The following is a 13,705-nucleotide window of genomic DNA, read 5'->3' as shown; positions in this document are numbered from 1 at the left end:
GTTAGGTCCAAGTAGCAAGGCGATCACGCACGGACCCAGCTCAGCCCCCGCAATCTTCTTGGGCCCAATTTTCGACGCCTCCTTTTTCCACGCTTTCTTCAGAATTGCCTCTCGAAGGCACTCACCCCTTCCTTCATGTTGAGGGCCTGCGCTGCGATGTGCTGGATGAAGAATGCATTTACTACGAGCAGAGATGAACACAACAAAGAACAGTCATGACGGACATTATTTTGAGATGCGCCTACTCGTCGTCTGCCGCGTCGTCGACCTTGGCAGCCACGGCGTTGGCGCGCTTCTTGACGCCGTCCTTGGCCTGGACGGCCGACGCCTTGGCGGAGGCAGCGAACTCCTTGGCCTTGCCCTTGGCGGAAGGTGCATCGACCTTCTTGGCGTCCTTGGGCACCTTGGCGCTGCTGCCACCGAGCACGCCACCGACGAGACCGACGAGACCGAGCAGACCAGCAAAGGCGGCGCCGAGGCCGCCGGCGACCTGGGGCATTTCCTTGATCGCCGCGATGGGGTCCTGGCGTGCGGCGCCGATGAAGGTGTTGACGTGCGAGCGCACCTGGTCGACAAAGCCGGCGCCCTCGGCAACATCGGCGGCCTTGGCAGCCTGCTCCTTCTCGGCGTCCTCCTGGCCCTGCTCGATCTTGATCTTCTGCTCAAAGGTCTCGGCGGAGAAGGCCTTGGCCTGTGCAGGGTCGTGGCCGATGTAGATGTTGTCAAAGAGGATGTCTTCGTCCATGGTCCAGAGCTCGAAGCCGACACCGCCGATGGGGTTGAAGTCGGCGGGGCTGTTGTCCTCAAAGAAGTTGGGGTTGGCGATCTTGCGCGGGGCCCAGACGCCCTTGTAGTCCGGGTTGTCGATGAGCGGCGCAGACCACTTGCCCTTGTAGGCCGGGTTGCGCTTCACGGGACGCACCCACTCGCCGCAGCCGGGGGCGGCCTCGCACTTGGGGTTGGGGATGCTGGGAGCGAACCACTCGCCGTCCTCCTCGTCGTCCCACTCCTCGGGCTTCTGTGCGTCCGGGTCGGGCACGGTGAGGGGCTCGGACTCGAGCCAGCCGTCAGGGATCGTAGCCTCGTCGTCGGGGATCTCGAGCGGCGCATCCTCGTCCCAGTCGGCGGGCTTGGTAGCGGTGGGATCGGCGATCCTGGCCTGCTCGACCCAGTCGGCGGGCTTGGAGTCGGTGGGGTCGTCGATCTCCTTGGACGGGTTGACGGGGGGCTCAAAGTCCTCGAGGAGGGAGCCCTTCTTCTTGCTCTCGTTGTTGATGAAGATCTCGAAGGTCTGGTCGGGCTGGACGACGAGCGTGTAGAGCGTCGAGGTCTTTGCGAGCTTGGGGTATGCGGGGTACTTGACGTGCTTTTCTTCGAACTCGCCGGTCTTGGGGTTCTTGTGGCGGAAGATGAAGTGGACCTTGTTGGTCTGGCCGCACTTGTCGGGGCCGAACATGATGGTGTAAGGGGTCTTGTCCGAGAACTCGTCTGGGGTGACGCCTGCTTCTGTTGCCGAGAGGAGCTTGATGTAAGCACCGCCGCATCCGAGACCCTTTTGCAGCTTGACCTCGTACTGGACGACGAGGGGCTTGCCCTTGGGGTCGATGGGCGTGTCAAAGAGGTGGGAGATGGCGTGCTGCTTGGCCTTGGACTTGAGCACGAGACCGGTGTCGCCGGCGAGGCCGGGGAAGACCTCGGGCTCCTCTACGGCCCAGACGCCGTCGTACTTGAAGGCCTCGGTGTCGTCCTCCTTCTGGAACTTGGAGGCTTGGGAGGTCTGCCATCGTTCGGACCAATCCGAGGTGAACTGCTCGATGAAGGGGGCCTGGATGGATGTGGGGGTGAACTGTGGCCTGGCGGCATCGGCGGAGACGACCTCTGCGAGGACGAAGGCGGCGAGGGCGGCTGCGACGGCGGGCTTCATTGTGGCGACGGCGACGATGGCAGCAGTGGCGGCAGCAGCAGCAACAGGGTGTGGTAATGCAAGCGGCTGAGTGAGGCTGGTGGACGGGAAGAAGAAAGGAATAAGATGCCGACGTGGAAGGAGGAGAAGTTGCGTTAATGCGAGGGAGGGATGATTGCCGGTGAGGGAAGATGTGAAGTGAGAACGACAGAGGGCCGTGCTCTGGGCCTTTGGCGCAAAGCAGCCGAAAGTGGGAAGGCGCAGCTCTACTCCGACGCCTGGTGATGTGGAAGCTTTGGGTCTCGCCTTCGCCTCGCCTCGCCACTTGCATGCGAGGCGGGTGCCCACGTCACCACTCACCCAAATTGTGCCAACGCTCGCTCCCCGTCCAGGCGTTCCTCCGCCTTGAGGACCGGACTCGACTCTCGAATCTGGTCTCACCCGCAACAGAGAATCCGCTCCAACGCAGCGAAGACATCGGTTCGACCCGACCGTCTTCTGCTTCTGCATTCAAATGGGCGCGCAGGGGCCAAGCAAGCTCAAGTGCGGGCGCGAGGACCCTGGACGGCAAGGGCCGCGTTGCAAGGCCAGTGCATCTGTGTGTCCATTTTGCTCGAAGCTTCGGCGCCGCGTGCATGGCTTTGACGTGGAACCTTTGAGCTGCTGCTGGCCGTGACATTCTTCTTACCGGCCGAAAATTTTGCAAAATGTTAGCGCCGGCAGAGCTCACAAATCCCAAGAAATCGCGATTGAGGGACGCGTTGTGGTCGGGGCTGTGCCGATCGCAGCTGAGCTCTCGCTGGCTGGCTGTGCTGGCTGGCTGGCTGGGCTGCAGGCAAGCAACACTTTGCGATGCGCAGCCGGCGATTTTGAAGCTCAGCCAGGCTGGGAGAGCAGGCACAGGCAGTAATCCAACACCCACAGCTCAACGCAGCGACGCACCAACGCAGCAACGCCCGCACTTGGGCACACACTCACGAGCCAGGCGTCACGCTCTCGACGCAGCAGCCATCCGAGCATCTACTCCACCTCTCGCTCTCTCGCTCTCCGCTCGCGATCCGAGGTGCTTGCAACTCAACCCTGTCCCCTCAACACCGCCACGACCATCCCGCCCACGTCCTCCTTCATCCAACCCCCTCCGCTGCTCTGCAGTCATCCCGCAAAGTACGTTCTCCCCGCACAATCAACCGCGCATTCGCATTCCAGCAGCAGCGCGCTATCCTCATCCACTGCCAGCTTTCGAGCTCCCGTATCGAACTCAGCTTACCCGTTTTCATCTCGTTACCCTACGCAGACTCGCTCTCACGACCTGAACCACGACTCGCACGCTCCAGCTCGCACCAAGCCTGCTTGAGCCTCTCCTCCGCCGCATCTCATCCCATCTTCACCCGAGCTCAGCGCTCCCACCGCTTACATCATGGCTATGGACCAGTCGCTAATCAAGCTCGTCAACAAGCTCCAGGATGCCTTCAACAATGTCGGCATCCAGAACCCCATCGACCTGCCCCAGATCACCGTGCTCGGATCCCAGTCGTCCGGAAAGTCGAGTGTGCTCGAAAACATCGTCGGCCGCGACTTCTTGCCTCGTGGTACCGGCATCGTAACGCGTCGCCCTCTCGTCCTCCAGCTCATCAACCGCCCAGCCGCCGCCAAGACCAACGGCGATGCTCTTCCCGCCGGCGCCAACAAGGGCGCCAACAACCCAGACGAGTGGGGCGAGTTCCTCCACCTCCCCGGCGAAAAGTTCTTCGACTTTGACAAGATCCGCGAAGAGATCGTCCGCGACACCGAGCTCAAGACCGGCAAGAACGCTGGCATCTCGCCTCAGCCCATCAACCTCCGCATCTACAGCCCCAACGTCCTCACCCTCACCCTCGTCGACCTTCCCGGTCTCACCAAGGTCCCCGTCGGCGACCAGCCCAGAGACATTGAGCGCCAGATTCGCGACATGGTGCTCAAATTCATCTCCAAACCCAACGCCGTCATCCTCGCCGTCACCGCCGCCAACACCGACTTGGCAAACTCCGACGGCCTCAAGCTCGCCCGCGAAGTTGACCCCGAGGGAACCCGCACCGTCGGCGTGCTCACCAAGGTCGACCTCATGGACGCCGGCACCGACGTCGTCGACATCCTCGCCGGTCGCGTCATCCCGCTCCGCCTCGGCTACGTCCCGGTCGTCAACCGCGGCCAGCGCGACATCGACCAGAAGAAGCTCGTCAGCGCCGCCCTCACCGCCGAAAAGGACTTCTTCGAGAACCATCCGAGCTACCGCAGCAAGGCGCAGTACTGCGGCACCCCCTTCCTCGCCCGCAAGCTCAACACCATCCTCATGCACCACATCCGCAACACGCTCCCAGACATCAAGAACAAGATCGGCAGCCAACTCGCCAAGTTCCAGGCCGAGCTCGCATCGCTCGGCGGACCCATGGGCGAGAACAACTCGGCGAGCGTGGTGCTCCAGATCATCACCGAATTCGCCAACGAGTTCCGCACCGTCATCGACGGCAACTCCAACGACCTCACCGTCAACGAGCTCGCCGGTGGTGCGCGCATCAGCTTCGTCTTCCACGAGCTCTACGCCAACGGCGTCAAGGCCATCGACCCCTTTGACATGGTCAAGGACACCGACATCCGCACCATCCTCTACAACTCGTCCGGCTCCTCCCCCGCCCTCTTTGTCGGCACCACCGCCTTCGAGGTGATTGTCAAGCAGCAGATCAAGCGTCTCGAGGATCCGGCGCTGCGCTGCGCCTCGCTCGTGTACGACGAGCTGGTGCGCATCCTCGCACAGCTGCTCACCAAGAACGCCAGCTTCCGCCGCTTCCCCGCGCTCCGCGAGCGCTTCAACACCGTCGTCATCCACTTTTTCAAAAAGTGCATGGCGCCCACCACCAAGCTCGTCTCGGACTTTGTGGCGGCGCAGGCCGTCTACCTCAACACGGGCCACCCGGACTTTATCAGCGGCCACAAGGCCATGGAGATTGTCAATGAGCGGCTCAACCCGCCGCAGCCGGCGCACGACCCCAAGAAGCCCAACCCGCACGCGATCAACAACGACAAGGACCTCGACGTGTCGCTCAAGAACGAGTCGGGCTTCTTTGGCAGCTTCTTCCAGAAGACGAGCAACCAGCCGAGCCAGGCGGTCAAGGCCAAGAAGGCGCTCATGGAGGCGCCGCCGCCGTCGCTCAAGGCTTCGGGCCAGTTCAGCCAGCGTGAGCAGCTCGAGACCGAGGTGGTCAAGCTGCTCATCCAGAGCTACTTTAACGTGGTCAAGGTGGAAACCATCAGCATGGTGCCCAAGTGCATCATGCTCAACCTCGTCACCCAGTCCAAGGAGCAGATGCAGAAGGAGCTCCTCCAGGAGATCTACCGTCCCGACGTGCTCGACGAGCTCATGAAGGAGTCCGACCACGTGGTGGCTAGGAGGAAGGAGTGCGTAAAGATGATCTCGGCGCTCGAAACCGCCTCGGAAATCATCGCGACCGTGTAAAGTGGCCATGCTCGCAGCGGTGGGGCACAGTGTAAATCTGGTTTCATGATCAATAAAAAGGGCTCTCTCTTTGCTTTTTCCTTTTGCATTGCATGGTAGAATGAGTGGATGAGGTATCTAAGCAAGGGGAGGTCAAGGCGACTCGTCTCTAGACTTTTTGCGAGCGGCTTCCGAGTCGAGACCCTGTCTCTTGATGCCGCGCTTTGCGTCGTCGAGGAACTGGTTGATGGCAAACGGATCCGACTCGTCCTTTTCGAACTGGACTGGGCCTGATCTCGGCGCGCCCTGTTGCTGTTCGTCCTGTGCGCCCTCGAACTTGCTCTGACCCAGCCCAAAACGGTCGTTGTTCTTCAACTCTTCCTCGAAAGCGCCATCGTCTGCACCATAGATGTCGTCTGCGCCTCTACGGCCTGCAGGACGACGGTAGATGGCAGCAGCCGCCGAACTTCCCGAAAACAGTGGCTTGTCATAGAGGTTGTACGAGTCTTCATCGCCATAGCCCGTGAGCGATTCTTGGTTGAATAGCCGCGTATCGGTCATGCTGTCCTTGGACGCTGTGGGCTTGGCGAGACCCAGGGCGACTTTCTCGGAGATGTCGCGGTTCTGCTCGCGCAGTAGCTGCTTGGCACGCTGTTCGTGACCCATGTTGGACATGCGCAGCTCGCGTTCCCTCTCGCGTCGACGCTCTTCGCGGATGCGATCGCGCTCGCGCGCTCCATCGTCATCCTCCTCCTCCGACGCCGAACCCGATCCAGACTCCGAATCAGAGCCGTACCCAGCAAGCATGGCCGAAATTCCCCCACCTGCACCACCAGACTGCCTCGCCCCCACATCCGAGTCGTCCAACCTCGACGCCCCATCATCGTCCGCACGACCCGAAACCGAGGGAGTGGCAGAGGAAACACCCGCGCGCTCGTCACGCGCCCGCTGAGCCAGGTTCCGCAGATGCTCCTCCTTGGCTGCCTTCTCCTTGGCCGCGAGTTTCTGCTGCATGATGCTGCGCTGGCGCACCTCTTCGCGCGCGTGTCGGTCGGCAAGGTTGAGCGCCTCGGCAAACTGCGCAAAGTTGTCGTTGATGACCACATCGTTGATGCCCCTTCCATCGGCAGCCAGACGCTTATCGAGCGGAATGGTGTAGCCGCGGTTGTTCTTCCAGTTGGAGATGGCGGGTGGAATCATCCAATCCTTCTGCTCCTGCGCCGTCACCTTGCGCGGCGGCGAGCGCAGTACGGGTGGTGGAGGAGACGGCGGGCCCTGCGCCACCTTCTTGATGCGATGACGCGGCGGTTCGAGAGGATCGCGTGCGGCCTCGGTCATCTTGATGATGCGCTGGCTTGCGTTGCCCGCACCCTGCTGGCCGGGTGTGTAGCGGATGAACTGCGCCGCCTGCTGACCTCCCGCTGCGTTGGCGGACTTGGGTACGAGCGACTTGGTCTTGCCCTTGGCGAGCGCCTCGAGTGCAAGGCGCGTGCGTTCGGTGTTGCTCATCACTTCCTCCTGCGACGGACGCTCGAGCCCGGACGAGCGGTCGCTGTCTCTGACATCGCTGCGCTGCGAGAGCGGCACGAGGTCCTTGAACTGCGTCTGGACGGTCTGCCCCGGTCGAAGGGTCTGTCTGACGATTGCATCGTATCGCTTGTTGCCCTCGGCGTCTACGCGCATGGCAAGCTTGTTGCCCGGGCCAGTCGCCCTGCTGCGGCCCATGTCGAGCGGATATTGGGCAATGTGGCATTCGGGATAGGCGCCGCCTCCGCCAAAGTCGGCCTGCGTGCGTGGCCGCCAGGAGGATCGCTGGCCATATGGATGAGCACTAGACGCGGATGCTGACACGAGTGCGCTGGAAGACGACGAGGCGGACTTCGAAGGACCTGCCTCGGCCTGGTCATACGCATCGTCATCGACTTCGGCCTCCTCATCGTGGGAGACGGATGCGGCCGAGTACCTAGGCGCAGGCAGCACGCTCTGCAATGTGGCGGCCATAGTGATGTGGAGATGGGTGCGTGGAGGCAAGATGCACAGCAACTTAGCCGGTTGAGTGGACGGCTTGCTCCTCCACGCCCAAGGTGCGTTTGGGATGCATCGCGGCTGAGCAGCCTCGAAGCGCTGAAATTTCCAGCATCACGTGCCAAGTGGGCCCGATGAGGTCGTGAGCGCCCCGATGGCGATGACCAAAGACAGCAGAGGGGCGCGCGTCGATGGATGGCCGCCTTCTGCTTCCTTTGGATTCCGATTTCCGTGAGTGGGAGAGGGCAACGAGCGAGTTGGATTGGAACGCGACTCTTTCGGTCCACATCCTGCGAACCGAACGCCCTGACCGCCTCGAGGCTTCCCGTGCTGAGCTCTTTGCTGAGTCGCAGCCATCCGTCTACCTCTCCTCCTCCATCTTCACCTACCGACAAAGCACCGTCTTGCACATTCGGCCAGCGATCGCATCACTGCGGCTCGCGTCAACTTCGCCGAGACAGCTCACTTGGATCCGCAGCTCAGCTTCCTCCACGCTCCTTCCTTCCTTCTTCAGCAGCCTTTCCGACATCGACCATCTTTCGTCACGCCCATGCCGCTTTCGCTTCCTTGAATGCTAGCTCTGTAGCAAAGCCGAGTGCATACATGGTGCTCGCATACGAGTAGCCTACTTGACAGCAAGGGGTTACCGTCGCCGCTCCCTCGCCCAGCATGTCCAAGCTCCAACGCGGCACAGCCGCATACCGCGGCTTCACCGTCAGCCATCAGCGTGTGGTTCTCGACCTTGGCTTCAACGGAACCGTCGTCGGCTTTACAGAACTCACCATCGTACCCGCACATCGCAGCTTGCGCACCATCCACCTCAACTGCAGGCAGGCTTTCGTCCAATCCGTCTCCATCGCTGGCCATGCCGCCGAGTTCAGCTACGCAGACCATCTCACCGGTGCATCTATCGCCGACACACGCGACGTGCACCGTTACCCCGAGCTCAAGCGCAGGATCTATGCTGCCGCATCCGACGGTGCCCACGGAGAGCTCAGCATCCTCATCCCGCCAGACGTGCACATCCAGTCCCAGCGTGCAGGCAGCAGAGCCCAGAGCATCACACCAGACGATGCCCCTACTCCCGGCGGCTCCAGCGCTTCCAACGAGCTTGCCCCCATCACCGTGCGCGTCGACTACTATCTCAAAGATCCCACCGACGGCATCCAGTTCATGCGTCCCACCGCAGACAGTCCCTACCGTGTTCCACATCTCTTCACCATCGCCTCGTCGTCCGACGCCGCACGCAGCTGGGTGCCCTGTGTCGACAGCCTCTGGGAGCGTTGCACGTGGGAGTTTGAATTCATCGTGCCCAAGTCCCTCAGCACATCCGAGGAAGACGACGATGCAAATCCCGACCAGACAGCCAATCGTTCCGCGAAAGATTCCGCCGATACGGCCACCGCCGAACTCGCTGATCCTGACTCAGAGGTCGTTGTGGTGTGCACCGGCGACCTCATGGAGCAAGTGACGCATCCGAACAATCCTGCAAAGACCGTCTTTTGCTACACACAAGCGGTGCCCACCTCCATCCAGCACGTTGCTTTCGCAGCGGGTCCCTTTCACATCATGCGCGTTCAGGCAGCCAACCGCCAGGCCGGTCAGACCGCCGCAAGCATTGTGACCGAAGTCACAGCCGGCGCACCGCTCGACGATTCCGGCCAGCCCGAGATCCTCGCCTTTTGCTTGCCCGGCCGCCAGGAGGAACTGCGCAATTCGATCGGCTTTACTCGACAGGCGCTCGACTTCTTTTCGCAAGAGTACGGCTCCTATCCCTTCACCGCGTTCCGCATGGTCTTTGTCGATGAACCGCCTCAGGACTGCACCGTACAGTCAATGATGGCCGTCTGCTCCAACGACCTTCTTCACCCGGCTTCCGTCATCGACCAAGCCATCGAGAACCGCCAGGTGCTCAGTCACGCCATAGCCTTTCAGTGGGTCGGCATCAACATCATCCAGGCAACCTGGGCCGACACCTGGCTCGTCAACGGTCTCAGCTTGTACATCAACGGCCTCTTCCTCCGCAGACTCATGGGCAACAACGAATATCGTTTCCGTCTGAAAAAGGACCTCGACCGGCTCTGCGCCTGGGACATCGGCATGCCCCCGCTCTACGAAGCAGGCGCCTTCGAGCCTCCCGACGCAGCGACACTGCCCTTTGTCAATCTCAAAGCGCCACTCGTGCTCCACATCCTCGATCGAAGGCTTCGCAAGATGGGCGCATCCGTCGGCTTGGGCCGTGTCATCCCCAAGGTCTTCCTTCAGGCCATGACGGGCGAGATGACCAACAACATGCTCAGCACGCAGCAGTTCCTGCGCACATGTCGCAAGGTCAGTGGCGCCGATCTTCGCCTCTTCACCGAGCATTGGATTCGCGGCAGCGGCTGCCCTCGCTTCATCTGCAGCGCCAACTTCAACCGCAAGAAGCTGCTTATCGAGATGCACATTCGACAAGAGGTGCCCGCCGCCCAGTTCGCCGCCGCGCGTCCAGGCGATGCGCTTGCCGCGAATGCAGTCCCTCTCTTCGAGGGTCAGATGACGGTCCGTATCCACGAAGCCGATGGGACGCCATACGAGCACGTGCTCGAGATCAAAGGGCCCGCAAAGCGGTACGAAGTACCCTTCAACACCAAGTACAAGCGTGTGCGTCGAAACACCAAGCGCTTTCAGGCCCGACAGGCAGCCGCCGCCGCTGCTGCACAGGGAGACCAGGAAGCACAGGAAGCCATCGGGCTGATCGATCTCGGATTCGGCCTGGGCATGTGGGAAGACGAGCAGGCGCGAGAAGAGTGGAAGGTAGCAGACTGGACCGAGGAAGACGAGGAAAAGATGTCATCCGCGCCTTATGAATGGATCCGCATGGACGCCGACTTTGAGTGGCTCGCCAGCATTCATTTCGAACAGCCCGACCACATGTGGGTCTCGCAACTCCAGCGTGACCGCGACGTGGTGGCGCAGGTCTCGGCGGTGCATGCGCTGGCCCAAATGCCTTCGCTCGTCACGTGCAGTATGCTCACCCGTACTGTGCTTGTCAACAAGTACTTCTACCGCGTCCGCACGGAAGCCGTCCATGCGCTCGTCCACTGTGCCATCCCGCAGCTGGACAACCTCGGCCTCTTTCATCTGCTCAAGCTTTTCCGGTCGCAGTTCTGCCACGACCCGCCCAACGAGGCTTCATTTGAGGACCCGCTCGACGTGCCTTGCATCCCTCGTGCCAACGACTTTTCCGATGCTGCCGACTACTTCCTGCAACGCGCGCTGATCCATGCCATCAGCCGCGTGCGCAATCCGGACGGCCGCACTCCGGCGCAGGTCAAGCGCTTCCTCATCAACCTGCTGCGCTACAACGACAACTCGACCAACCACTTTGTGGATGACTTCTACCTTGCTGGTGCGATCAATGCGCTCGCGAGCGCCTTCATCCCCATCGACTCGGGCTTGGCTCAGGACAGCAGCGCGAACGCGGAAGAGGAGAACTTCCTGCTCGCTCATGCTATTGCCGAGGTGGAGCGACTGCAAGAGCTCGACCGGCTCGTGCCGTCGTTCCACAACGTGATCACGCTGGCATCACTCGACTTCCAAGTGGTCATGATGCTCGCCAACCTCAAACCCAGGGATCTGCAGCTCTTCTTCACCTACACCCGGCAAGGCAACTTCACGCCGGTGCGCGTCGCTGCTCTCAACTGCCTCCTCCTCGTCGGCAATCTCGACCATCGCGTCATTGCTCGCTACTGCTTTGCTCTGCTGCGCATCGACGAGAACCGTACAGTCAAGCGCGCTCTGGCGCGAGCGCTGTGCGAAGGTCTCGCCGTTGCCATGAGCACTGGCCTTTTTGGCGGTGGAGCTTTGCGTGGACCCGAGACGTTGCTTATCGAAGAAGACAGCGGCCATATCAATGCGGCCGAAAAGGCGCGCGATGCACAGCTCGAAGCGATGCTCAAGACGCTCAAAAAGGAGATTGGCCGATCTGCAGGTGTGCGCGAAGGCTTCCTTGCGGCTCTGTTGGCACCCAATGCGGATGTCGAGGCACGCTGGGCGATGTTGAAGCTAGCCGAGCTGCTCTTCCGACCGGCCGAAGAGAAGGAGTTGCCCCTGCAGCACAAGGTCCAGCTCCGCGTGCGCATGCCGAGCACCCAGGCCACGCTCGACAACGCTCCGATGGAATCGCCGTCCATCTCCAAGATCAAGCTCGTGCGTCCCGGCATCTCGTCTGCAGAAGAGGATGCGGCTGCCAAGGTGCCCGCGTCACTCGCAGCAGCAGCCAGCAATGGACCTCGCGTCGCTTTCGAGACGCCAGAGAAGGTCACCGCCGAGAGAAAGAAGGTCAAGCCCAAGAAGATCAAGCCGCTGGCACCCGGTCAGGCCTCGGGCATGTCGTTTGCCGATCTCACCGCTTGCAGGAACACGCTCAAGAAGCTCATGCAGAACAAGCACGCCTCGATCTTTCTCAACCCGGTGGACCCTGTGCGCGACCAGGCGACCGACTACTTCGACGTGATCAAAGAGCCCATGGATCTCGGCTCGATCCTTAACAAGCTCGACAGTGGACAGTACAAGGACCGCCACGCGCTGCGTGCCGACTTTGAGCTCATGATCCGCAACGCCAAGACGTACACGCCCGATCCGAAAGCATGGGCGCACAAGCAGGCGGTCGGGCTCGAAAAGGTGTTTGGTCCGTTGTGGAATAGGATGGAGAAGACGCTGGAGCAGTCGGCAGCGCGCCAGAAGGCTGCGCAGGATGCGGCGCTGGCGAACGAGCATAGCGCGTCTGTGTCGGGAACGCCCGAGCGACCATCTCCCGCCAAGCCGGAAGCCCTGCCCGCCGCGTCCGACCCCATCGCGCCGACTTTGCCAAGCAGCGGCGCGAGGCGAGAGTCTTCGACTCCGAGCGCAGCGCCCAAATTATCGCTCAAGTTCAAGCTCAAGTCGAAACCGGCTGGCGAAGAGTCTCCCGCGGCCGCCACGCCCACGCCGAAGCCCAAGGCAAAGCCTGTGATCGAAGAGCCATCTCCTGCAGCACCTTCGACGCAGTCGACGACGCTCAAGATCAAGAAGCCGCTGATCAAGCTCAAGAAGCCCAGCGAGGGTGATGCGGGCGTTCCCTCCACCCCGTCTCCGGCACCGCCAGTGGCCACCAACGCCGGCCCGCAGAGTGTGGATGACGATATCCTCGAGTTACTCGGCGAGATCCCCAAGCCGAGCAAACCCAAGCCGAGCAAGAGCTCGTCAGGCGTCTCGCCGTCTCCTGCGCCTGTCGCAGCTGCGTCAGCGCATGCCTCTCCTCCCGCGCCGTCACCGAGCGTCAAGAAGCACAAGTCCGCCCACACTGACTCGTTTGGTGGTACGGCGACGCCAGCGCGTCCCAATGGCTCCAGCGCGGCGTCGGCCGAGTCGCCCACGAAGGACATTGCCAAGCTGGCGGAGAAGGACCCCGTGGGTGCGACTGCGGGCATGCCGATGAGCGGCAAAAAGTGCAAGGTGCTGCTGCAGGTGCTCAAGAAGTCGCCGTTTTCGATCTTCTTCCGCTTCCCCGTGGATCCGATCAACGACGGGCTGCCGACGTACCTGGACGAGATCAAGGAGCCGATGGACCTGAGTACCATGGAGAAGAAGGTGAACCAGGCGGCATACTCGACCATGGGCGAGTTTGCGGCGGATATGGAGTTGATTTTTGCCAATTGTCGGCAGTTTAATCCGCCGGGGACGGAGCCGTGTCAGCATGCGGACGAGTTGGAGAAGCTGTGGCGCAAGGAGTGGGCCAAGACGGTGACGCCACGATTGGAGGCGAACGAAAAGCGCGCGCTCGTGGGGTTGATGAACCGGCTCAAGACGCATCAGTCTTCGCTGCTGTTCCGCGAGCCTGTGGATCCGGTGGCGTTGGGGATTCCGACGTACTTTGATGTGATCCCGCGCAAGGACGCACGCGATCTGAGCCTGATCGAGGCCAAACTCAAGGGCGACAAGTACGATGCTTTTGCAGCACTGGATGCCGACATCAAGCTCATGCTCAAAAACTGCTACACCTTCAACGCCATGGATCCGGCCATCATCGAGATCGCAAAGGCCTTCGAGACGTTCTACAAACGCGAGTTCAACCATGCCAAGCAGCAGGCGGGTACAGCATCGGCAGGTAGCCCTGCCCCTCCCGCTGCCAAGAGGAAACTCTCCACACCCTCCAATGGCACAAGCAAGAAAGTCAAGAGCTCCTAGGCCAATCACGCCCCCCTCTTTGTAATTTTATCAGGTCCTGAAAGGGAACGTGGACCAAGCACATGCAAAAATGTTCTGCAGGAGGGATCAGGAACACA

General features: G+C 61.4%; 4 protein-coding genes across 4 annotated transcripts; 2 read left to right on the top strand and 2 right to left on the bottom strand.

Moving 5' to 3' along the window:
- Window positions 1-241: 241 nt before the first annotated feature.
- On the bottom strand, window positions 242-2,413 carry PAN0_005c2687 (uncharacterized protein; the record flags this gene model as incomplete). The annotated part of the gene is made up of 1 exon (XM_014801927.1): window positions 242-2,413. One exon carries the CDS (start codon window positions 2,411-2,413, stop codon window positions 242-244), a length of 2,172 nt encoding a protein of 723 aa, XP_014657413.1.
- A 907-nt stretch (window positions 2,414-3,320) lies between these two features.
- PAN0_005d2686 (uncharacterized protein) lies at window positions 3,321-5,393 on the top strand (the record flags this gene model as incomplete). The annotated part of the gene is made up of 1 exon (XM_014801926.1): window positions 3,321-5,393. One exon carries the CDS (start codon window positions 3,321-3,323, stop codon window positions 5,391-5,393), a length of 2,073 nt encoding a protein of 690 aa, XP_014657412.1.
- A 132-nt stretch (window positions 5,394-5,525) lies between these two features.
- Window positions 5,526-7,373, bottom strand: PAN0_005c2685 (pre-mRNA-processing protein 45; the record flags this gene model as incomplete). Its single annotated transcript, XM_014801925.1, has 1 exon — window positions 5,526-7,373. The coding sequence occupies one exon, from the start codon at window positions 7,371-7,373 to the stop codon at window positions 5,526-5,528; it is 1,848 nt and encodes a 615-aa protein (XP_014657411.1).
- Window positions 7,374-8,066: 693 nt separating this feature from the next.
- Window positions 8,067-13,607, top strand: PAN0_005d2684 (TATA-binding protein associated factor taf2; the record flags this gene model as incomplete). The annotated part of the gene is made up of 1 exon (XM_014801924.1): window positions 8,067-13,607. The coding sequence occupies one exon, from the start codon at window positions 8,067-8,069 to the stop codon at window positions 13,605-13,607; it is 5,541 nt and encodes a 1,846-aa protein (XP_014657410.1).
- Window positions 13,608-13,705: the final 98 nt, after the last annotated feature.

The sequence above is a fragment of the Moesziomyces antarcticus genome, assembly GCF_000747765.1.
Source record: "Moesziomyces antarcticus DNA, scaffold: scaffold_v10005, strain JCM 10317, whole genome shotgun sequence".
NCBI lineage: Eukaryota > Fungi > Basidiomycota > Ustilaginomycetes > Ustilaginales > Ustilaginaceae > Moesziomyces > Moesziomyces antarcticus.
Note: the sequence above shows the minus strand (reverse complement) of the source record. Positions and strands in the feature narration are given on the sequence as shown.